The 26,178-nt window shown below is 43.9% G+C and overlaps 1 protein-coding gene across 1 annotated transcript; it reads right to left on the minus strand.

Annotated features, from left to right (window-relative positions):
- Positions 1-1,113: 1,113 nt before the first annotated feature.
- LOC139458150 (uncharacterized) lies at positions 1,114-24,272 on the minus strand. Its single transcript, XM_071239470.1, has 17 exons — positions 24,210-24,272; positions 22,603-22,662; positions 22,290-22,337; positions 21,410-21,436; positions 20,449-20,487; positions 18,748-19,076; positions 16,264-16,876; positions 15,317-15,355; positions 13,985-14,229; positions 12,982-13,298; positions 12,106-12,395; positions 9,522-9,721; positions 8,581-8,782; positions 6,906-8,240; positions 5,126-5,373; positions 3,291-3,610; positions 1,114-1,239 (listed from the first exon to the last, which is right to left on the minus strand). Exons 1-17 carry the CDS (start codon positions 24,265-24,267, stop codon positions 1,206-1,208), a joined length of 4,404 nt encoding a protein of 1,467 aa, XP_071095571.1. The 5' UTR covers positions 24,268-24,272; the 3' UTR covers positions 1,114-1,205.
- Positions 24,273-26,178: the final 1,906 nt, after the last annotated feature.

Genomic DNA, 26,178 nt, shown 5'->3' on the forward strand with positions numbered 1-26,178 from the left:
TAGTTATAAATTGAGCGTCTGAAATGTTGAGGAAAGTCTAATCTCAAGTGGAAGATCATTCCATAACTTTGTGGCAGCCACTATAAAAGTCTTCAGTCCATAGCTGGAAAGTCTATACTGAGGAACAGATAGCAGGTGTTGATTTGCTGATCGAAGAGTTCTTGGTGGAACTCGTTCATTTATTGTACATTCTTCCATTATAAACTGTTAATACTATGTTAACCAAACATGGATCAGACGTTTCTCGATAAGAAGGTATGACTTAATTCTGGTATGCTAACGCGTGCATATAGGCATAAAATTATATATCCTAAATATCTAACGTGCGGAAACATTTATTTGATGACGTGAGCATGGCTTTACGCCGCTTTTAGCAATACTCCAATAACAAATTGTACCATGAAGGGAATAAGTCTTGGACCTTCGGGGTGACGATCGAACGCTTTACCCGCTCGCCTACCTTGTCGCCCTAAACTGTGTACAAAGTCTACCTCCATGTACGTAAGTCTCTATGTATGTTATGTGTCATGATGCAGGATTGACTGCTGTTGTCTTGCTCAACACATACATCCAGTTATGATGATGTTCATTGTAAAGGTGCGTGTTTGCTGAATCACCTAGAATAAGGGTCCTGTATGAGCTGGAAATGTAATGGAATTAAACAGTCACGACCACCATCAGCAGCAGCAGAAGCAGAAGCATTATCCCCATCATCATCATCATCATCGTCGTCATCATCATCATCAGCAGCAGCAGCATCAGCAGCAGCAGCATCACAACCACCATCATCATCATCATTATTATCATCATCATAAAGGTGAACGGTCGCCAGTGGCCAGGCATCACTGTTCGTTGTGCAGAGTTGAGTCTCACGCGTGTGGCAGGATCCTACGATCGTGAGTCTGAATCCCAGATTATCACGTGTTTGTCAGCACCAAACCCGTGCTCGTAGTTTCATCGACTCTGTGAAAGCCTAAACCCTCCTTCACTACGGGCTTTCCGACTTTAATCTAAAACGCCGTGATGGAACTTAATTCGCGTTAAACCTAACTCACTCACTCACTGCTATCATGATGTTATTTATGTATAACAAACTTCAGTCTTCATGCAACATATATGATTTATTGAGACGAATACATCTGTCATATTGTACACGGTAATGGTAGACAGTTGCTGATGCGGGCGCCGCAGAACAGTGTCGCATCTCAAGCTTCTTCTGAGACCGTGCGTGTCTGGCATCTGAAACAATGAAAGCATAGAGATGAGTACTTGTAGCTAACGGTAACATTCCAGACCACTAGGCGTGGTATAAGATCATATGTTGGTTGTTAAAAAAAATATTCCAGGTATATGACGGAGGTCTGTAAATAATCGAGTTTGGACCAGACAATCAAGTGATTGGCATCATGAGCATCAATGTTTGTTTGTTATTGTCTTTGCTGTTTAACGCCGCACTCATCAATATTCCAGCTACATGACGGCGGTTTGTAAATAATCGAGTCTGGACCAGACAATTCAGAAATTGACCTTATGAGCATCGATCCAGGCAATTGAGAATGACATACATCGACCAGGCACCGAGCCTGACCACCCGATCCCGTTAGTCGCCGCTTACGACAAGCATTGGTAGCTGAAGACCTATTCTACCCCGGACCTTACGTTTACCATTTCTATATTTGTGTGAGTGCCTGGTTCTCTCCGAATCCTTCAGTATAACAACCCCCGTGTGGTTTTATTTCAATAAGGGAGCGGCGGGGTAGCCGAGTGGTACAAGGCCCGGGTTCGACTCCCCACATGGGTAGAAGGTGTGAAACCCATTCGTGTTCCTCGCCGGGATATCGCTAAACGTTAGCCACAAGCGGCCTAAAACTGTACTCACTCCCTCTAGTCAAACATGTCAAACGTGTTCATCTATGTAGTAGGGGCGGTCGGGTAGCCTAGTAGTTAAAGCGTTCGATCGTCACGCAGAAGACCCGGGTTCGATTCCCGACATGGGTACAATGTGAGAAGCCCATTTCTGGTGTCCCCCGCCGTTATATTGCTTGAATATTGTTAAAAGCGGCGTAAAACCCTACTCACTCACTCATCTATGTAGTATGGCGCTGACAGCGCTGTTTAGTTAGTGAAAAGTGGAGTTACAGTTATAATAGTCACAACACAATGAAATCTCATATCTAGTTAAAGCAAAATTACCAATAGATGCATTGACGAATGATTCACTGATGAAAAGAACTGCACGAGAGTCCGTGTCGAACTGATTTTTCGAAACGAATCTGAAAACTTTTGACACATACTTCTAACTGAAATATGTAGGACACACACACGAATGTGATAATCTCTACACTTTCTACAATTTTAAAATAGTAAAAGTGTGTCCCATATTGAAACACAGTATAGAGAAGCTCACACTACCGTTATGACGTCAAGAAATGTGTCTGCATACGTCATAATTTACATTGCTTCAAGATATATTGTAAACTCGTGAAAACAAATGTTTCGTGTGAATTTTACTAATTCGCTTGGCACTCATATCTTTGTCGTCTATGGCGCCACAATTCATTGTGCAGAGTTGCGCCCCTTAGGCGTACTAGGAACCTGTGATCGTGAGGTCGTATTCCATATTCTTCCAAATCATGTTTCACTGCTTGTTGGTTTCACTTAGAGCTTTCCTCCCGGAATAAACTGGGACCCCGTGATATAACTGAGATAATGTTAAAAGCAGCGTCACCCCCGTATGGACCCAATAACACGTATCACAACAAATCAATCTCATTAAAATCAGACCTTACCGCTAACCAAAGAACCGAGGACATCCCATTACGGGTCACGTCAGAACGACCTTTCGCGAACATTGACCGACCAATGAAATGACTGACAAATAATCGATATTAGCCAATCAGAAGGCAGCTTTCTCGAGCTTTATGACACTAGTTTCAAACTGGCGACTACGCTTCGAAACATATTTTGACGTATTCTCGATTACAAAAGTTAAAACTGACCAAAACAACATTCTGGAATGGCTTATAGATGGCCTAGATTGTATGGAGATATCATAAAATCCGCAACTGTCGTTCGGAATACCCTCTGTTAAATATTTCGAGGTTGCATGATTAGAAACACATTCCGACTGTCACTTTCAGGATCTGGTAAGCGACGGTCTGATTGGTTGGATGAAAGGTCGTTCTGACGTGACCCGTAATGGGATGTCCTCAGATCTTTGTTTAGCGGAAGCGAGAACTAAGATTGATTTAATGAGATTGTACAACAAAAATATACTTTGAAATACTAACACAGGGTTTGTGCTGGGTTTGTCGGAGTCATCCCTAACAATGAACTGGCTGACGAGAGCGAGCAACCCTTCCTTCCTGTTGTCATAGCTGTCGATGCTGCGACCGTTGACAGTGAGGTCGTCGGACTCACTGCCGTCACAGTTACCACAGAGACCGCTGAGTTGGGTTTTGAAGGTCGCGGGGACAATGACCCTGGCTATATAGTCGCCATCAAACTTGACGACGATGTTGCAAGATGTGGTGACAACGTTGTAGAAACCATCCTTCGTGATGTTGAAGCCATCGCGACTCAGGCCAACATCAACACGTGCTCCGTTTACCTGAAAATGAAAATGAAAATGAAAGCGGTCCGATAGCTGCGGTATTGACAACCCGTTTGAAATAGAAAATTCTCCACCCTTTTCTTTTTTCAAAGCCAAACTTAAGACATATAATTTAGATAAATACTTTTAAATTTGACAACCGCTCGTGTGCGCTTCGAGCAACCACATAGTAGATGGAAAACAGCGTATAAGAAATGGACCTATTATTATTGTTGTTATTGTTGTTTTACGTCACAGTCAGCTCCCGAGAAGGCTCCAAAGCAAGGGCGTCAGAGCCGGATATACAAACGGTTGATAGGAGGAGTAGTACTCAATGGGCTGCAATGACATACAATCAACTTGGCCGCACACTGTGAATATCCGATCCATTTACGACAAGCATGAGGGCTGGGGACCTACCCTAACACAGTAGGGTGGGGGTGGGGAGGGGGTGCTTGTGGGGTTGGGTAGGATGGGGTGGGGTGGGGGTGGGGTGGGGATGTACAAGTCAGTGTCTAAACGTGTGTTATGTTTATACACCAAATTATTTGTCAATTTTGATTCGAATAATCACTTTACCTTTACACAAATATAATTACTTATAGAAACGTTATTTCACATTTATTTTCGACTACCGCCGCTAAGGTCTTAAACGGTGAACAAATAAGTGAAAACTCTTATGACTTTGTTTATCAATGTAACGGGTATTTTCTGCTCACCTTAGAGATGAATCAAGAACAGAGTAGTGTAGATGAAGAGTGAGTGAGTGAGTTGGGTTTAACGCCGCTTTTAACAGTATTCAAGTTATATCACGCGCGCCAACTTAAAGTGGGAGGAAAGCCCTAAGTGATGCAGGTCTGAGACGTTTACAACTTCCGTGAAACCCACGAGAACGGGTACAGTGCTGACAAACCTAGAAACATAATGAGGGCGAACCGGGATTCGAACCCACAATCATAGGTTTCTGGCGTGCCCAAGGGACGCAACTCTGCACAGCGAATCGCGGCGCCTTAGACGACTGGGCCATCGTGCCGCTTGTAGATGAAGAAATACCGGGATGAGTGAATAATGAACTATATAACTTCTAGAATGTCCAGTGAACGATTAACTGTGTGTAAAACTTGAGGAAATCCCCTTTTTTACGAAATTATGGGAACAATATATAAAGTGGTCGCCCCCTTAACCTATGTTTCATCACCATAGCACATAGGACATCAGTAGAAACTAACCGTTTAAGTCCACTTGTCGTCATAATGATAACTTATAGCAACTCTTAACAATGGCAAATTTCTACCTTACCTATCATACCTTAACTATTGGGCAGTTTAGCTAGGATTACAGTACTAGTGCCAATTTCTAACGCTGTAGAACACAGAGAATAGAACATAAAACACAGAAAATAGAACACAGAACAAGGAATAAAGAAAATATAACAAGGAACACAAAACATAAAACAAAACATTAAACGTAGAAAACAACACAGAACATAGAACATGAAATCCAGAACATAGAACATCCTGCTCCGCTACACACCAGGATACGCTTCCCGTTCCCGAGTCTGATCCTGTCTTCTCCAAGCTTCACATCAATGAGTCTCGTGAAAGCACGTTCAGGGAACTTCGACCTTGGCCTCTTCTCGTTCTTCACCTCAACTCTCACGTTACACCCTGGCGCGTCCTTGACCTCCGCCATGACATACTTGCAGTCCTCAGATAAGGACAGGTGGGCACCATCGAACGTCGTATAGTGGGGGTCGCCCTTGGCCATGCACGAACATGGAGCTGAGGACGACACAGGGTCGCATGTAAAGGCAAAATACTCATCAAGAACGGTAGGAAACGAAAATATGCTGTTGTGCTGTCACGTTTTGAAGCTATATTTTCTAAGCAATTTCTCCACGATCTTTCGAGGCAGACATATACTATACATACATGAGTTCCTAAGTATACCTATAAGCTTAATTTTCTTCACAAGAATATATATAGGTAATCATCGTTATTATTATTGGGTTATTACAGCCTGTTTATGAAACGACAATTCTTTAATAATTTATGATACGTTGATATACAAAATGCCTCAACTTTCTCACTGCATACTGTATCTGGAATATACTCTTTTCACTATATCAATGTTCTGTTACTCTCAACCGGAGAGACCGCCTCCGTGGTCTAGTGGTAGAGCGTCCGCCCGGAGAGCAGAAGGTCCGAAGGGGTTCGATCCCCGGCCGCGTCATACCAAAAGACGTAAGAGATGGTACTTGTTGTTACCCTGTCTGGCGCTCGGCATTAAGGGGCTAAAGCAAGGACTGGTCGGCTCGGAGTCAGTATACTGTGTCTGAGTGGGGTATTCATGTTAAACTGCGGCATGGTATCTCAGTGTGCTAGCACTATAAATCGGCATCAGTCCGGACTAGTACAAGCAGCCACACACACACATCCATGAACGTCGCTATATAAGTGAAATAATCTTGGACGCGACGTTACACCACATTTCACCTCAGCTCACCTTCAACCGGAGGGCGAGGGAGTCTGTGGCCATGTTTTAAGCATCTTATTACAATTTTGCAGAAGATAAAAAAAAAACTTTTTCTAAATTTCAAATTTAAGCTCATGTTACAACCAAACAATATTTGGGTCGTAACACGAGTTAAAGAAGAAATGCCACATTTATCTTTATTTCTAAGTAGAAATGTACTGCTGTTCTAAGGAAATGGGGATTCGAGGTTTAAGAATGTTCTCCCAGTACACATCAGTAAACTGAGTGCAAATGGAACTTTCTTATTTATATAATTGAAAATTGAAAGAACTGTTGTTCAAATATGATTCTGTCTATTTTGCCATCATTCATTCCTGCAACAGTTTGTAAAAGTAATATGTGGCTGGGTACTTGTGTGTGAAAGGAAATGGGTTCAATGAAGCCTGGAGTAAGAAATGAATTTGTAACCACATGGTCCCTACCATGTCTGAAATGTTGTAAATTTGTTCCGAAAAAAGAAAACTGGCAAAGATAAGGTATCTTAGACACCACTCATCAGTTGTGTATAATGCGAATTTTATTGAAACTCTCTTAAATCAAATTATTTATCAAAACTTACAACCATGTTGGAGTATTCTTTGAGTGCTGAATGTGAGGCAGTACAGTTAATTGTTTGAGATATAATGTTGCTGACTTCACGATAATCGATATTTTCAATTAAAAATCAAAGATATGAGAAAACCAACCACTGAGACGTTTCTTTTGTCCCTCGATTTATATATTAATCATCCAAACCATCTAAATATAAAATGTCAAGTCTGACGAGGTAATAACCTACCTTGAACTTTGACTGGTTCCGGCTCAGGGCTGGACTCAGATACTGGGACCTCTTCTGGTGTGGCTTCTTCTGGAAGAGCGGGGACCTCTGATACCACAGCTACTGGGACCTCTTCAGGTGTGGCTTTTTCTGGAAGAGCGGGGACCTCGGATACCACAGCTACAGGGACCTCTTCTGGTGTGGCTTCTTCTGGAAGAGCGGGGACCTCTGATACCACAGCTACTGGGACCTCTTCAGGTGTGGCTTCTTCTGGAAGAGCGGGGACCTCGGATACCACAGCTACAGGGACCTCTTCTGGTGTGGCTTCTTCTGGAAGAGCGGGGACCTCTGATACCACAGCTACTGGCACCTCTTCAGGTGCGGGTTCTTCTGGAAGAGCGGGGACCTCTGATACCACAGCTACTGGCACCTCTTCAGGTGCGGGTTCTTCTGGAAGAGCAGGGACCTCTGATACCACAGCTACTGGAACCTCTTCAGGTGCGGTTTCTGGAAGAGCAGGGACCTCTGATACCACAGCTATTGGCGCCTTTGTTTCTGGCGCGGCTGTTTCAGGGGCGACTGTTGGTATTTCAATACGTCTCGGTGGCTCAGGAGCTTCTGGGACCTGAGGAACCAATTCGTCAACGGGCACCTGCTCTACAGATTCAGGCTCGGGAGCTAGAGCAGGTACTGCAGACTTGACAGCTGGAACATTAACAACCTGCTCCACCTCCTCCACAACAGGAACCTCCTCGACGATGGGATCCTGGGGTACCTCAACTGGAACTTCTTGTACAACAGGCACTTCTTCAACAACACCATCTACAGTGACTGGTACCTCCTTGACGACTGGTTTCTCTTCCACTAGAGGTGGCTGTGGAACTTTAACAGGAACCTCCTTGATCACAGGCACTTCTTCAACAACTTCTTCTTGGGGCTCGGGAGGAAGGACTGGTACTTGGGACACCAACGCTACCTCAGGGACAGCAACCGGCTCATCTATCACGTTCTCTCCTATCTCAAATATGGGTTCAGCTGGCTTGGTTTCTGGTTTAGGAACTTCAACGGGCTCAGGGATCACTTGTGTTTCCTCTTCGACTTGCTGCACAGGGGCTTCTGGTGGAACAGGGTCGACCTCTAGTTGTGGATCAGATGGCACGGCTGCGGGTTCCAGTTCGACTTCCTGCACTGGAACTTCTGGGTCTACCTGGAGTTCTGGTTCAGTCGGCTCTTCTGCCGGCTCTTCCGGTTCTTCTGGGACAAGCTCTACAACGTTTTCAGGGATGATTTCATCTTCTACGTCAACCTTAGGGGGATCCACCACTGCCGGCTTTAGTTCTGGGGGCACCTCGGGGACTGCAGACACAACAATTGTTTTGTTAAGAGGAGACACGATAAAAATTAAAGATTATGGATCCGCATGCTAAATATTGTTTTTACTCAAAATACCGTTCTGGGTTCCGGTTCTTGGTTTTGATATTTACTGCTTCCGAGTTCTGGTACGTCAGAACAAGACGGTTTTAGATGAGAACACAGCTATCCGTCTTCTCTCGTTCGAAGTATATTTTACATTTGGTATGATATTAAAGTAACCGCTGATCAATAGTGGTAACCATTCTGATACCTGGTTCTCCCGTTATCTGCCTCTAAATGAATAAATATATGAACATGAACTATTTGGCACTTAGTGTCTTACACTGCAATGAGACACAGGAGGTGACGCCATCACCGCTGAAACCATCGAAGCATGCACATTTCCTCTCTCCTTCAAACAGACCACACATGGCGTTAGATGCGCACTTCTGTCCCACCACGACGTCGACAAAGACGGGAAGACCACTGACCTTCTTGCACTCCCTCACTGTGCTGCAGTCGTCGGCAGACAACTTCGTGCCGATCTACAGGACAATTGGAAAGAGGAGGTTCTACTACTTGTTTCTTTAGTGAGTGAGTAGTGAGTGAGTGAGTGAGTGAGTTAATATTTAACGTCACATCGGCAGTATTTCAGCCATATCGTGACGATGTTTCTTTAGTGATTCAACACCGTGGTCTATCGCACTGAATGAAGACATGTTGGCATGGCTATCAACTTCTTCATTCTTTTAAAGCGGGGGCGGTGGGGTAGCCTAGTGGTTAAAGCGTTCGCTCGTCACGCCGAAGACCCGGGTTCGATTCCCGACATGGGTACAATGTGTGAAGCCCATTTCTGGTGTCCCCCGCCGTGATATTGCTGGAATATTATAACTCACTCACTTTTAAAGCGACGATTCGGTACAGGTGCTGGAACCTTTTTCAAGCAAGTTCTTCAAATGCTTGAAAAAACGACCATCTCAAATTTGTAAGTCATGTCTGAATTCATTGCTTCTACTGAAGCACCTTTTAAGTGCCACGCTATCACACTGAAGTATTTCCCTCGTTATCGCTTGGGATACCAAGACTTCTGGAACTTTTTTCGAAAAATCAATAAAATAACACCTCCACTCTCTTATATCTATGAATATATGACATGACAACAGGAATGGCAACGAACTATGGCCAACACGTTAAAAGGTAATTTTCTACAAACTACATACTCATAAGCAATTGTTAGCTGCATGTAAAGTCTCTGTCAGAAATGTGTTATGATAGATTACGTACAGGGAAATAGTCTCCGCTTTCGACACAGCCACAGTCTTCCTGCTTGACGCATTCTTCTCCGCTCAGTATGTATCCCGCCGCGCATTCACAACCTTCCCTTGGGTCAAGGTCACATAGTGCAGACGAAAGCGAGGCTCCACATTGTTGACGACATCCGGTAATTTCAGGATTATAGAAGCTGTTGGCCCCACAGTCCATGGCTACATGAAATAATTAGTGTGTTGTTTAATAAAGTAGGAAAGGCCCGTACACAAGAGAGGGGTAATTTAAACTGGCAGAATCACGATTGGATTTGGTTGGGCGTGAAGTTGCTAAAGGATCCATAGAGATGTATTTGAACAAATTATTTACGAGGATATATACTACTCAAAATTTGAGAAGGATCGTAGATATTTTTCGTAATAAAAAAACAAAATAACTGCATAACTGGCAATATTGTGTTCAAGTAAAATCAAAAACGTCTCCAACACACGTGCACGTGCATTTCATGCCATGGGAAATGCGTTTCACATCACAGTTCATGCTTTTGCTACCATTGCACGATTTCCAATCAGGCAACGGTGTCTGATTCATTGTGAAACTGTAAACTCAATTGAGTGTTTACACTACGTTTATCTACGCAATGCCCCCTCAACGTGTAAGGCGTCGCCTGACGACAGAACAACTGGGAAGATGTATTGGAATGCTTGATGCTGGCTATTCACAACGTGACGTTGCCAATGCACTAAACGTCAGCCAGAGCGTTGTAAGCAGGGCCTGGTCCCGACAGCAAAATTTTGGTACAGCAGCACACCGACATGGGGGTGGTCGTCAGAGGTCGACAACCCAACGCCAAGATCATTTTGTGGCTCTTCAGGCACGACGTCATCCCTTCTGGACAGCAACCAGCCTACGTAACGACCTCCTGAACGCCTCGGGGGTGACTGTGTCCACCCAGACGATACGGAATCGTCTTCACAATGCAGGTCTCTACTCGAGAAGGGCATGTGTCCGAATCCCCCTGACTGTTCGACACCGGCGGGAGCGATTGGAATGGGCTGAAGATCATGTCACTTGGACACGGAACGATTGGGTTCCAGTTCTGTTCACCGATGAGTCCAGGTATTTTTTGGACTTTACAGACAGGAGGCAGCGGGTGTGGCGACGACAACGTGAACGTTTCCATGATGCCAACATCAGTGAACATGACCGTTATGGTGGTGGTTCCATCATGGTCTGGGGTGGAATCAACAGAGATGGAAGGACAGATCTTCATGTCCTGGAGAGAGGAACAATGACGGGGGTGAGGTACCGGGATGAGATCCTCGATGTGTACGTCAGACCCTACGCTGGTGCTGTTGGCCCTGAGTTCATCCTGATGGATGATAACGCCCGTCCTCATCGCGCCAGGGTGGTTGAGCAGTACCTTGAGCAGGATACAATTGTCCGCATGGATTGGCCAGCGCGCTCGCCGGACTTGAACCCGATTGAGCATGTCTGGAACATGCTGCAGGTTGCCCTTTCACGCCGTAGAGCACAGCCCACGACTTTGGCAGAGCTCGAACATGTCCTCGTGGAAGAGTGGAACAACCTTCCCATTGGGAACATCCGGGTGCTTATTGACAGCATATCTCGACGTTGTCAGGCCGTCATTGATGCAAGGGGAGGTCATACTCGATATTGACACTTCATCGACTAAGTGTAATGATGGACTATCCCTCATAACTGTGTAATTCTTTCTCTTGTTTGCTGTTAACATTTTTTAATGAAATGCCTTTTGGTGTTTGCAGATTTCAAACATTCCATATTGATACAAGTTCATGCCGTTCATGCATTTTCATTCATAACATGATTAAACACGTTTCTGAGTCAGGGTCATGTCTTTTGTTTTGTTTGTGGTAACTTACACACATATCACCTAGTGATCCGTATCAAATTTTGAGTAGTATATTTAGGAGTTTCTCATCATCACATTAACGTTATGTAGTTGAGAGAGGTGTTATATATGACGTCAAGTTTTGAAACGAAACCCCCCTGCCGACGATTTTGTAGGTCTGATGATATTGTGTGCAATATGACGTCAGTTCTGTGATGTGAGAGTGGCTAAAATCAGCCTGCGATCGAAAAGGGTATTCATCAAAATCAAAATCAGGAATATCTACGTTATGCATTGAATCAAAAGCGTCTCAAAACGGCAATTTTCGCTGTATAGAGTTAAAGCTGTCGCAGAGTTGAATCACTGTACCTTTTATGAATAAAGATTAAATTTTGTTTGTTTTGTTTGTTTGTTTGTTTGTTTGTTTGTTTGTTTGTTTATTTAATGCCGCGCTCAGCAATATTCCAGCTATATGACGGCGGTCTGTAAATAATCGAGTCTGGACCAGACAATCCAGTGATTAACACCATGAGCACCATAACACCATCGAGATACGATGACATGTATCAACCAAGTCACCGAGCCTGACCACCCGATCCCGTTAGTCGCCTCTAACGACAAGCATAGTCACCTTTTACGGCAAGCATTGGTTGCTGAAGACCTGTTCTACCCCGGAACTTTACGGGTATAGGAATACATAATAAAATAATATATATGAAGTAACCTTACGGCACATATTGGCAGATCTCCACTTGACGTTGAAACCGCTCTCCTCACACTCGGAAGCGAATGCCTCGAGACTCTTACAGAGGGCACCTTTCATCTCGTCCTCATCGTCCTTGTGTAGACAGGCGTCGAATGTGCAGGCCTCGTAGTACTGCTGGACCTCCCCGCTGAGGGCGTTGATACACGCCGCGAACGGCCCACTCCTGTCCTTGATCATCCCACACTTGTCCGTGGCGTCCAGCTGGTTGATAACATCAGCACCGCAGTTGATGTCCGGCTCCACCGTGCGACAGCTGCAGGTACGTCATAAACTACATATTAATACACTGCGGGTACGCCGTGAACTTCATATTAATACACTGCGGGTACGCCATGAACTTCATATTAATACTCTGCAGGTACGTCATGAACTACATATTAATACACTGAGTGTACGTCATGAACTACATATTAATACTCTGCGAGTACGTCATGAACTACATATTAATACTCTGCGAGTATGTCATGAACTTCATATTAATACACTGTGGGTACGTCATGAACTTCATATTAATACACTGTGGGTACGTCATAAACTACACATTATCACGCTGCAGGAAAGTCATCAACTACACATACCACACCACAGGAACGTCATCACATTGCTTTACTTGAGTAACGTCATCAATTATTGCAATACTAAACTAACGCCACAAATTACACATTGCTTTACTACAGAAACGTCATCTCTTATACTTTACAACACAGTCGATGTGTCCACCATCGAGGCATTGGTTGAGGATTACCAAAGCGGCATTAAATCAATCCAACATCAAATACGTCATATATATGTTTGTCATCCGATCTATTCCGTCCCGAGGTTCCCAAATGCCGACTTACTTGTCTGTGTTGTCGGGCTTGTCGGAGTTGTCGAACACCAGGTAGCTGTTGCCGATCTGGGAGAACTTGGTGTCGAGCGTGCTGACGTCTGTACCATTACTCAACCGGAAGTCGTCCTCGATTCCGTTACAGTCTCCACAGAGACCGGTCATGCGCGTAGCATATCTCTTTGGGACCTTGACCTTTACAAGGTGAAGGCCGTCGAAAGCGACCTCTATCCCGCACATCGTAGTGACTTGAACAAACTGGCCGTTGATCGTGACTGACAGCTTGCCGTTTGCACCCATAAATGGCGGGTACTTCCGGAGACCGTTAACCTGTGGAATCAGAGAGGCAGCAAAATGTATGTTTTGACCTACAGTAAACTACGGTTATAACGAACACGCTTATAACGAACTAACGGATATAACGAACTAACTTTTTAGTCTCGATTATATGCTGTAGTTATGCTGTATACATGCTTATAACGAATTACGGTTAAAACGAATTAAAATTAGTAGTCCCTTTGAGTTCGTTATAACCGTAGTTTACTGTGTATAACTTTGATCAGACAACATCCTGGTTTCTATATGTATGTTGTAACCATTATTAATTGATTTAAATTTGAGCAATATATATAATTTAAAATAAAAATCACCTTAATTCTTTATTAGCATTTGGCATTGTGTTGGGTATGTTGTTTCACCGTTTATGCCTTCCCTGATATTTGAATTAAACGAAATCGAAGTACGTAAAAACAAATTAGGCATACAATAATGAATCAGTTCTGATAATGAGAGATTGAGCTGTGTTTAACGCCATTTTGAACGGTTGTTCAGTGACAGCATGACTAGCAGCTTGATGTTCGTAAAGATCCAAACATACAGAGGCCGCATGGTGCTTGCGGACTGAAAGTTGAACAAACAAAAAGCAGATCCTGGCACAGATAAGGCCACTAATTACGAGCCTCAGATCAATAGGTCATCTAGTCCCACACATTTGTACCTGAGCGTGATTCACTTACATAAACCTTCCTCCTGAGAGCCAATCTGACAGTAAGGCCGTAGATGCTGAAGTCGATCAGCCTCGCCCATGAAACCATTGTTTTTCCATCTCTGACCTCGTTCTTGATTTCCACGTTGAAAGCGCAGGGGTCTGATTGGTCAATGGACTTGGACAGCGTGTACATGCACTCTCCCATGAAGTTAATCATCTGACCGTCGAACGTCCGGTAGTGAGGGTCACCGTTCACCTTGCACCGGCAGAAGTCTGGGACAAACAGAAGGTACTGGACAAAACAGCTAGGGCATACATGGATACGGCTACTATAACGGAGTTTCCAAACAATACATGATAATGGTTTGCCTTGCAAAGCGCCATATGCGTTGTTTCTGTTTTTCGACAATATTCCCGCTATATCACGACTGATGGGCATCTGGTTATGGCAATTTGTCCCCTTCATGGTTAAAGTTCATGTATATATTATTTCACCTGATAGACTCCCTGAGTGGGTAAAAGAGTTCGATCGTCACGCTCGATTCCTAACATGGAGCTTTGTCATGGTTACCGCGGCAGGGCTATAGCCGGATGAGTGCTTTTCCACTCACTCGTTCGCCCGCTCGGCTGCCCGAACAAATACCCACCACCCAGACCATCCGCCCAGACCATCCACCCGCACCACTCACCAGACCACCAACTCAGACCACAAACTCAGACCACCCACCAAGACCACCCACTCAGACCACCCATCCAGACCACCAACCAGGACCATCCACCAAGACCACCCACCCAGACCATCCACCAAGACCACCCACCCGCACCACTCACCAGACCACCAACTCAGATCACAAACTCAGACCACCTACCAAGACAATCCACCAAGACCACCCACTCAGACCACCCATCCAGACCACAAACCCAGACCATCCACCAAGACCACCCACCCAGACCATCCACCAAGACCACCCACCCGCACCACTCACCAGACCACCAACTCAGATCACAAACTCAGACCACCTACCAAGACAATCCACCAAGACCACCCACTCAGACCACCCATCCAGACCACAAACCCAGACCATCCACCAAGACCACCCACCCAGACCATCCACCAAGACCACCCACCCAGACCAACTACCAAGACCACCTACCAAGACCATCAACCCACACCACTCACAAGACCATCCACCCAGACCACCCACAAGACCACCCACAAGACCATCCATCCAGACCACCCACAAGACCACCCACCCAGACCATCCACCAAGACCACCCACCCAGACCACCCACACCACCAGTACACAGACACTCAAACAGTCACACACTCCTTTTTCGTTTTGAGACATGTGAATCTAACCTTCGTCAGCTGCTACGGCGACTCCTGTTTGGGGAAGCTCTGAAACAACAAGGACACCAACATCGTCACAATAGCAATACAGTAAACTACGGTTATAACGAACACGCTTATACCGAACTGACGGATATAACGAATTTATTTTTTGGTCCCGGCCATTGCTGTATATATGATGTATATATGCTTATAACGAACTACGGTTATGACGAACTAAAATTAGCAGTCCCTTTGAGTTCGTTTTAACCGTAGTTTACTGTACTTTCTCTAGGTGTAGTTCTTTAACGTAAAAGAATGGGACACCTCTGTTTGTATCCCCACCTTTGTCTCACATAACGGGAACAAAGCAAAGACACCTGGTTCTATGGAGTGGATGTTTGTTACATCATAGCATCATCATATAGGTGAGGTGAAGTTGGCTTTAATGTCGCGTCCAAGATTATTGCACTTATATAACGACCTGCATGTACGTGTGTGTGTGTGTGTGTGTGTGTGTGTGTGTGTCTGCTTGTGCTAGTCCGGACTGAGGCCGATTTATAGTGCTAGCTCACTGAGATACCATGCCGCAGTTTAACATGAATACCCCACTCAGACACAGTATACTGACTCCGAGCCGACCAGTCCTTCTTTTAGCCACTTAATACCGAGTGCCAGACAGGGTAACAACAAGTACCATCTTTAAATGTCTTTTGGTAGGACGCGGCCGGGGATCGAACCGCGGACCTTCCGCTCTCCGGACGGACGCTCTCCCACTAGATCGCGAAGGCGGTCCTCATCAAATAGGAGGTGATTCTGTTTGATCTGCTGGTGATATATTCATTCTTTAAACTGGTATCAACCCCTCAACACTAGCTGACACACTGGATGAAAAATATTGCATAGTATTTGTTATAATATGCACATGCGTCTGTTGGGGACAGTTTGGGGAACAAATCCCAAGGTTTACACTATACCTTCAACAGCAACGTCTCCCTCGCCTCCGATGTTGGCTGTTGGCACGGTCAAGCTACCTTTAACACTAGAACCTGGGACAACCAATCCTACACCACCAGTATGTACCGTCTTCCCGTGAGACTTCTTATGAGACTTTCCATGAGACTTCTTGTGAGACTTTCCATGAGACTTCTTATGGGACTTCCCGTGTGACCTCCCGTGAGACTTCCCATGAGACTTCTTATGGGTCTTCCCGTGTGACCTCCCGTGTGACCTCCCGTGAGACTTCGCGTGAGACTTCCCGTGAGACTTCTTATGGGTCTTCCCGTGAGACTTCCCGTGACTGTGTTTGAGGAGGCTGATGACCTTGGACGCGCCCTTCACGGCGACAGCTCCGACATTTTTGGCAACACTGTGCGTCTTGGACAGAGCTTTGTGGACAATGGAAACCGCTCCCCGGACCTCTCCCATTTTAGCGGACACTACCTTCTTAACAACTGATCCGGCACCGTGGACGAGCTTCTTCACGCCTGTCCCGACACTGCCGGCATGGATAACGCTGTGGGCTTTAGACCCGATCTTCCTCCCGATGCTATGGATGCCCCTACCCGCGCTCTTCACGCGAGACACCACCTGTAGAACAGAGGAGACATGCAGATAGGACCCGTGAAGATCCGGGTTAGAATAGGTCTTCAGCAACCCATGCTTGCCGTAAAAGGTGACTATGCTTGTCGTAAAGGGCGACTGACGGGATCTGGTGGTCAGGCTCGCTGACTTGGTTGATGCATGTCATCGATCCCAATTGCGTGGATGGATGCTCATGAAATTAATCACTGGATTGTCTGGTCCAGACTCGATTATTTACAGACAGCCGTCATATAGCTAGAATATTGCTGAGTGCGGCAACAAACCAACCAAACCAACCAACATGTAGATAGGGTAATACTACCAATAGTCCAACTGATTGTATTCCCAACAGCGTCAAATATAGGGTCGCCAACACGACGTGCTTCGCGCCATAGAGTGAGTGAGTGAGTTGGGTTTAACGCCGTTTTTAACAGTATTCCAGTTATATCGCGGTGTGTCAGCTTAATGTAGGAGGAAAGCCCGAAGTGATGCAGGTCTCAGACGTTTACCACTTCGGTGAAACCAACGAGCAAGGGTATGGTGCTGACAAACCTAGAAACATAATCGGGGCGAACCCACAATCATAGGTTTATGGCGCGCCCAAGGGACGCAACTCTGCACAGCGAATCGCGGCGCCTTAGACGACTGGGCCACCCGTGCCCCCTTTCGCGCCATACATGTACAGAGCGTCTAGATAAGCGGGTTGTGCCTTGACGTGGAAGCTAATTGCATAAACAACGTCGGATTATAACCGCTCGGTATGTGCAAATAAAAGTTCAAATTTGTGAAGGTTTATATATCTGGCAAATATTCATAGTAATAAAGGGACGTTTTTTGCGTTGTCACTGCTAAGTTGTTATAATCATTAATTGGTTTAATTATCTCACCTACTTTTTCAACCGTAAGGAAATTAATATGCTTACATTCATATTTTTAGATAAATGTTTTCAGTTAGAGTTAGCGTTTCGGGACATACTGTCTCTGGAGAGAAGGGGTGAGGTGAAATGGGGTTTAACGTCGCGTCCAAGATTATTGCACTTATATAGCGACGCGCATGTATGTGTGTGTGTTTGTGTGTGTTTGTGTTTGTGTGTGTGCCTGCTTGTACTAGTCCAGATCGATGCTGATTTATAGTGCTAGCACACTGAGATACCATGCCGCAGTTTAACATGAATACCCCATCCAGACACAGTATACTCACTCTTAGCCGACCAGTGCTTGTTTTAGCCCCTCAATGCCGAGCACCAGACAGGGTAACACATACCATCTTTTTACGTCTTTTGGTATGACGAGGCCGGGGATCGAACCCCGGACCTTCCGCTCTCCGGGCGGACGCCCTACCTCTAGACCACGGAGGATCTAAAGAATTTCTTTGGGACACACGCGACATCCGGATGGTTGGTTTGTTGTTTAACGCCGCACTCAGCAATATTCCAGCTATATGACGGCGATCTGTAAACAATCGAGTCTAATCCAGTGATAATAATAATAATCCAGTGATTGATATCATGAGCATCGATCCACGCAATTGGGATCGATGACTTGTATCAACCAAGTCAGCGAGCCCGACCACCCGATCCCGTTAGTCGCCCTTTACGACAAGCACAGTCACCTTTTACGGCAAGCATGGGTTGCTGAAGATCTATTCTACCCCAGAATCGTCACGGGTCGCCTTTGACGGCAAGCATGGGTTGCTGAAGACCTATTCCACTTACCCGACACATACACACCAGACTATCGTTCTAAAATTACAGCGGGACGACGTAAGTACGTTGTGACAGAGGAGTGTTGGCGATCTTGGACGATAGGGTACTGGGACACGTGAGAGTGGGCGTGGCATGGCCACAGCGACATAAACATGCTCTTCTCTCTCTTACCTTCCGAGCAAATGACCTGACGTTGTGGCCGGTGCTCTTGACCTTTGACCCGACTTTCCTGGCAAATGACCTGGCTCCGCTGACGACACTCCTGACTCCTGACCTGATCTTATGGAGCTTGTTGGAGCCTCTGAAGAAACTAACGACCTTGGAGTGAGCGCTCCTGGCAACGGAGCCGACCTTCCTGGCAGCGTGTTTCACACCAGAACCGACCTTCCTGGCAGCGTGCTTCACGCCAGAGCCGACCTTCCTAGCAGCGTGTTTTACACCAGAGCCGACCTTACGTGCAGCTTTCTTTATACCTTTGCCAAGCTTCTTCAGGAGTCCCCCTGTCAATTTACCATAAAGAGGTCGAGTTCAAGAACGTTACACTTATATAGCGACGTACATGCTCGCGTGTGTTCTGCTTGTAACTAGACAGGGCGTTAAAGGGTGGTACTTGTTGTTTCCCTGACTGGTGCTCGGTAATACCTGCATTAAAACAAGCTACCACACACACCTGTGTTTTTTGTTTGTTTGTTTAACACCGCACTCGGCAATATTCCAGCTATATGACGGCGGTCTGTAAATAATCGAATCTTGACCAGACAATCCATCGATCCCTTCAATTGGGATACGATGACATGCATCAACCAAGTCAGCGAGCCTGACCACCCGATCCCGTTAGTCGCCTCTTACGACAAGCATAGTTTGCTGGGTTGCTGAAGACCGATTTTCTACCATGATCTTCACGGGTCCACACACACACACACATGCATGCATGCTACTTTATAAGTGCAATAATCTTGAACGCGACGTAAGGATTTATGTTCCTGGTAATGATTGATCCTAAACTCCGAGCTCATGTCGGTGAAAGTCGGATGAGACGTGTTGTGGACGTCCCATCAAAATATGGCGTCATCAGTGTACGACAATGAACATGTGTATGGACTTTCGTATGAGACGGAAGGCCAATCACAGATAGATTTCACACGATGTAACGACAACAGGAAGCTTAAAGGAACCCATCGAGCGATACCCAAAGGCTGGAAGACTTAATACAACACGTGACGTAAACATCAGGGAGGATTTCCACACCTGCTCCCGTCACCAGGATTAAATCTGCTGGTTAGGTGTAGAAAAAGCCATTGAAAGTGACAATAGCATGATAAGGTAAGCCACGTGGTGGGATTAAACAGCCCTTGGAGTGAACGGTCGATGACTGCCTTTACGAATAAATATTTTGAAAGTATTGAACACGCACTTCATATTCTTGTGTCATATTAAGCTGTAACTAGCCTTATTGGTGTCTGTATTCAAAGTACTAGTGGTGTATATATTGCGTGGTATTTGTGAGATACATGTATATCGTTAGGTCTTTTAAACACAACGTTTCGGCGTATATGCTAACTCCTTCATCAGGTGAATGAATGCTATGAGCGCTAATAAGTGTTGGCTTCCATTGTCTATTGCTAATCGCCTATCAGCGCCAATCATCTGTTGGCTTCCCTTGTTAGTTTTCTACCCTAGGTTATTTTCCACCTTTTATTATCTTATTATTTTTGTTGTACTTACATGTACATATATATGCTATCTGCCTCATGGCATTCATTCACCCGATGAAGGAGTAAGCATATACTCCGAAACGTTGTGTTTCTCATAATAAAGAATTTGACATCCATAAATTCTCTTCCTTATGTATATTTTTAGTTAAGAACTTACATCTCTTCTTTCGAAGCAACAGGTCCAATGGCTTTCTTTCTGCAAGAATAGACTGACGTTGAAATCACTATATCAAAAACATACACGTGATAAGAAACGAAACAAATCCTTGTAAATAATTCTTCTAGAGATGACGATATTCGCTGTTCCACATGTTGCTATGAATCGAGAAGTAAATTGGAAATATCTCCTGTAACTAAATAATAGACGAGTGAAATCCTGAAATTCTAGACCTCGGTTATCCGGACAACCGTGGACCTTAAAATTCGAAAATTAAAAAAAATATATAATCAAAACGACAACCGTCGATGGCAAAGGTTGCTTTGACAATAAAAAACAATGCAAGTGATAAATCGTTATCAAAGTCCACTGTAAAGGCCACCCAATCTACAAACCTCTATCAGGTTTCAAATACATTATTTATAAGGACCCATAACCTGGGTCCACTTGCACAAAGCGATCTTAGCGCTAAGATGATCTTAACTCCCATACTTTACCATAGGCTTACAATAGTCTTAGTGCTAAGATCGCTTTGTGTATGTGGGCCCAGGACAACATTTATCTGTATTTTTTTATTCACCAATCCAAAATATCTTTAAGATGATTAAAACATCTCGTACATTGCATTTTGTTATTTACTTTTTCGACCTACAGACCAAAGGTTTCACTATCAAAATCGTAGACCCCAAAACGTCTTCTACTTGTAACTTTATTGGGAAGGTCTACGGATATATACTCATCCCCAAAAGAAACACGAACGATAGACACACAGAGAGAGAAGTATGTACATTAAGAAGAGATGTTTCCAGTGTGTTCCAATTAATGACAAAACTAACAATCTGTATAGAGTAGCAGGGCTGTCCTCGGCCATTTCTGACAGTGAAACAGTCATGTAGTCATAATATAATAACGGTTTAAAGTCGTTCAGATTTGGTATCGTGTAGAAATTTGGATGTTTTACCTTCAGGGTTCGCTTGGCCGTTGATAGCTGCAAACATGAAAAGATATAGATCGCATATGATTTGTCACGAATATGAGCTGTCACGAATATGACTTGTTACGAATATGAGTTGTCACGAATATGACTAGTCACGAATAAGGTTGTAACGAATATGAGTGAGTGACTGACTGAGTATGTTTTTACGCCGCTTTTAGCAATATTCCAGCAATGTCACGGCGGGGGACACCAGAAATGGGCTTCACACATTGTACCCATGTCGGGAATCGAACCCGGGTCTTCGGCGTGACGATCGAACGCTTTAACCACTAGGCTACCCGACCGCCCCCGTAACCAATATGACTTGTCACGAATATGACTTGTCACGAATATGACTAGACGAATATGACTTGTCACGATTATGAGTTGTCACGAATATGACGTGTTACGAACATGAGTTGTCACGAATATGACTTGTCACGAATATGACGAGTCACGAATATGAGTTGTCACGAATGTGACGTGTCACGAATATGACGTGTCACGAATATGACGTGTCACGAATATGAGCTGTACCCAATGGTTCTCCCATAAATGTGGAAGTAGTCCGTCAGTGTTTACGTCCATTCAAGAATACGGTCTCATGAAAAACGTATGAACGTCAAATTCATTCACTAATGAACGTCAATATCGCGGTAACCTCTCGTCCAATGGAAAATCTCTGTATCGTATAAACTTCACATTAAAAAAAATATTCAACGATGCAACCATCTCCAGATTTAAAAACAGAAAAGACATGTCTCCTTTCTACCATGATTAAAAGGCGCAGTGGTACAATCAGATTGGTCATCGCTCGTTAAGTAAAATAATCCATCCTCCAATAATCATAGTGGAATCTACATACCTCTCTTTGTTCGAACTAATTCCGATGGATTGTATACAGCGTTGTTCACTGAAACAGGGAGAATAAAAAAAATGTCAACACTTTCGCCTTCAGTCATATTTGTTATTGATGTTGTGGTCTTTTATTGGATTTTCAAAAAAAAAACGCTGTGGTTGTACGGACGATTTAGGAAAACATATTTTTACCCTCTTTTCCTTCTAGACTGTACCGTGGATGATATAGTCATTATATTGTGATTTGTAACCTAAACCCATCATACAAACCAAATACAAATTTCAAAGAATCATGATATAACTCGTACAGTGCTAGTTACCTTTGAGAGCTGTTCGGAGGCGCTCGTCGATGTCAACTTTCCTCTTGTTCCTACCGACGGCTAAAAGTTAAATAAACATAAAGTCAAGTAAGTTGATGAATTGTCAATATCAATCATTGTTTGTTTGTTTGTTTATTTGCTGTTTAATGTCGCACTCAGCAATATCCCAGCTCTATGACGACAATCTGAAAACAATCGAATCTGGATCAGACAATCCAGTGATCAATATAGTGAGCAACGATCCATGAAAGTCACCGAGCCTGACCACCCGATCCATTTGGTCACCTCTCACGTCAAGCAAAGATGGGGACAAAAGACAGATAATAATTTAATCGCATCCTTACATATATCTATTTATCTATGATATTGACATTAGGAAAGAAACTGTATTGATGTCAACTTCTTTATTATGAGGAACACACCGTTTCGGAGTTTAGGCTTATTCCTTCATTCACCTGATGAAGGAGTAATCATATGCTCCGAAACCTTGTGTTCCTCAAAATAAAGAAGTTGACATCCATAAATTCTCTTTCTTTATGTGTATCACTTCTAAATGCCTTTCAAAGACTTGATATGGACATTAATTATTTATTTAGAATATCATCAAATTATGAACAACACTGACAGCAAACAAACATCGATTCACATTTCTTTTTTTTGTAATTTATGTTCAGATAGAAGTGCGAAGAGCCCATATTTCACTCTTAATTTTCTTGATAATTTACACTTTTCCGCTTTGTACATTTTTGTTTCAAGCAAATATGTTCAAACATGAATACCATTCCAAAATAATGCAGCAATATCTAACAAACATTTGAAAAGTAAATTTCGAAACTGACTAACGAATGACAACGTGGCATGATATCACCTTGTTTGAAACTATGGTGTGTCATTAAAAAGTAAATAACTTCTTTGAGAAGCGACCGCCTCCGTGGTCTAGTGGTAGAGCGTCCGCCGGAGAGCGGAAGGTCCGGTGTTCGATCCCCGACAGCGTCATACCAAAAGACGTTAAAAGATGGTATTTGTTGTACCCTGTCTGGCGCTCGGCATTAAGGGGCTAAAAAATGGACTGGTCGGCTCGGAGTCAGTATACTGTGTCTGAGTGGTGTATTCATGTTAAACTGCGGCATGGTATCTCAGTGAGCTAGCACTATAAATCGGCATCAGTCCGGACTAGTACAAGCAGCCACACACACAGGTGCATGCACGTCGCTATATAAGTGCCATAATCTTGGACGCGACGTTAAACCGCATTTCACCTCACCTCACATCTTTGAGACGCATTTAGAAGTTGGAGTCCTAAGTAAGGATAAGAAATGCGATGAACAACTTCTTTATTACAATTAGGGGCGACGTTTCGGTGTAGGTTCTAACACCGTTATCAAGCAACGTCGTTCCTAATTCAGATATGCAATGAACAACTTCTTTATTACAATTAGGGGCGACGTTTCGGTGTAGGTTCTAACACCGTTATCAAGCAACGTCGTTCCTAATTGTAATAAAGAAGTTGTTCATCCATAAATCTTATCCTTTCTTAAAAAGTAAATAATTATCATCAGGATATGTGACACAACTGTCACAAGTTTTAAAAAATTAACAAAACTCACCGGCTCCGGTCGCCAGGCCCAGCACAAGGGCAGCAACAAACAGCACCGCAGTCCTCATGGTGGTCGCAGACGATGTTCCCACCACCCCTCATAAAACACCCTTTATACCCCCGCTCCTCCATCGGGTCTTTCCGCTCCCGATCGGTACACTCCGGAAATTACAAGTCACATATGTCGGAAACATCAAAGCGGTTGCGGTTCTGCGCGCGTGTGCAAGTGAATGAGTTTCGTGAAATCGTTAACCTACAGAGGAACCTCCTGTATGTTATGTACACGGTCGATTGCCGAATATTAGAATACAGGGGAAACAAACAGCGAATGTCCGGGGTAATTAAGCGATAGAGGATATTTCAGGTGTCGAGTTTAATATCATGTTATTCTCATCGAGTGACGAGGGAAAGGAGATATTGTCACGAGTGACTGCTATGTTCACTGAAATGAAAATATACAACTTCTTTCACACTGATGTATATAATAAATGATTATATCAATGTTTGAGGTGAGTTTGTCAATGTATAACCCTTTAAATTTAAATGCTGCGTACGCCTAGTACATTTTAATGGTCAATAAAGTTCAAAATTTACATTGGTAAACACGACAGCAATATCAAGCGATCTTTGTCCGACTGTGTTGCACTTTCGTATACTTTTCAGCCTAGACTTAAAACAACGCCAGTGTAGATCTGGGTGTAGTTAACATCGTCCATATCACGCTGTTGGTTTTACCCCGAAGACCCGGGTTCGATTACATGGGTACAATGTGTGAAGCCCATTTCTGGTGTCCCCCGCCGTGATATTGCTGGAATATTGCTAAAAGCGGCGTAAAACCATACTCAATCACTCACTGTTTGTTTGAGTTTTGTTCGTTTGTTTTCTTGACCAGACAATCAAGTGATTGACATCATGAGCATCGATCCACGAAATTGGGGCACGATGCCATGCATCAACCAAGTCAGTGAGCCTGACCACCCGATCCCGTTAGTCGCCTCTCACGACAAGCATAGTCGCCTATAACGGCAAGCTTGGGTTGCTGAAGACATATTCTAACCCTATTCTTTATCATGATCTTCACGGGTCCGTTCACCGTATCCCCGTGTTGTCCTGAAGTGACCGGTACATTATTGTGAAATTAGCGTGTCCTGCCCATTCGTGACCAACTCGTGTTATCCCGGGACAAACCGAATAGCGACTCGTGCCCCTCTCATGACCATTTTTGCGACCGGGTTCCGTCTTAACGCAAACGGGCATACCTAAAACATTGGTCAACTCGTTGCGAAATGGTTCACATATATTTCCCCATATATTATATATATATATATTTCAGATGCAATTTAAAGCACATCGGGACGTGCGGATTTATACAGTTTGACTGAACACATTTAACTGTGTCTTGGGTATATTTTTAGATGCAGGACATATGTAAAATCAAAAATTATTTCTGAGGGATTTTTTGATGAAGAAATCATATGTGCATTCTGATTGGTTTGTCGTATTTTCGCACATAACATTCATCGATAGGGGGACGAGTCTTCTTGCAGGTTACGGAAAGGGGCGAGTGGTGACGAAAGGTGTCCTTCCATGTAATTGGTTGAAGACGGTGTCAGATGGGCTATTGCATCCGGCAAACATTTTCACTGTGTGGGAATATTTTTGCTTATATGTATTTATTTTTTCAATCTCATATCCATAACAAATACGCACAATTCGGCATGAATAAACGTCATTTTGATATTAAAATTGATCAATACTATGTCATAACCCCTGGGTGTGAGGTAGGAAGAATTTAAGTTTCAAGGTTTTACATTTCCAATAAAATACTTTAATTTTCCGGAGTAATACCCAAAACATTTCACTTTTGTGTGGGATATTTTTCCTTAAAAGTATCTATTTCTTTCAATCTCAAACTTGTAACAAATATTCACAATTCGGCATTGATAGAATGTCATTTTGATCTTAAAGTTGATCAATAC

This window comes from Haliotis cracherodii, unplaced genomic scaffold (genome assembly GCF_022045235.1).
Source record: "Haliotis cracherodii isolate W230 unplaced genomic scaffold, xgHalCrac1.p SCAF_12, whole genome shotgun sequence".
In the NCBI taxonomy this organism is placed as follows: Eukaryota; Metazoa; Mollusca; class Gastropoda; order Lepetellida; family Haliotidae; genus Haliotis; species Haliotis cracherodii.

Excerpts from the sequence above, each read along its gene's own strand:
- LOC139458150 (XM_071239470.1), bottom strand. The coding sequence starts at position 24,267 with ATGAGGACTGCGGTGCTGTTTGTTGCTGCCCTTGTGCTGGGCCTGGCG. Across the intron at positions 20,488-21,409 it reads CGGCCAAGCGAACCCTGAAG|AAAGAAAGCCATTGGACCTG; the intron begins GTAAAACATCCA and ends CTATTCTTGCAG. Across the intron at positions 13,299-13,984 it reads CTCTCAGGAGGAAGGTTTAT|GTTAACGGTCTCCGGAAGTA; the intron begins GTAAGTGAATCA and ends CTGATTCCACAG.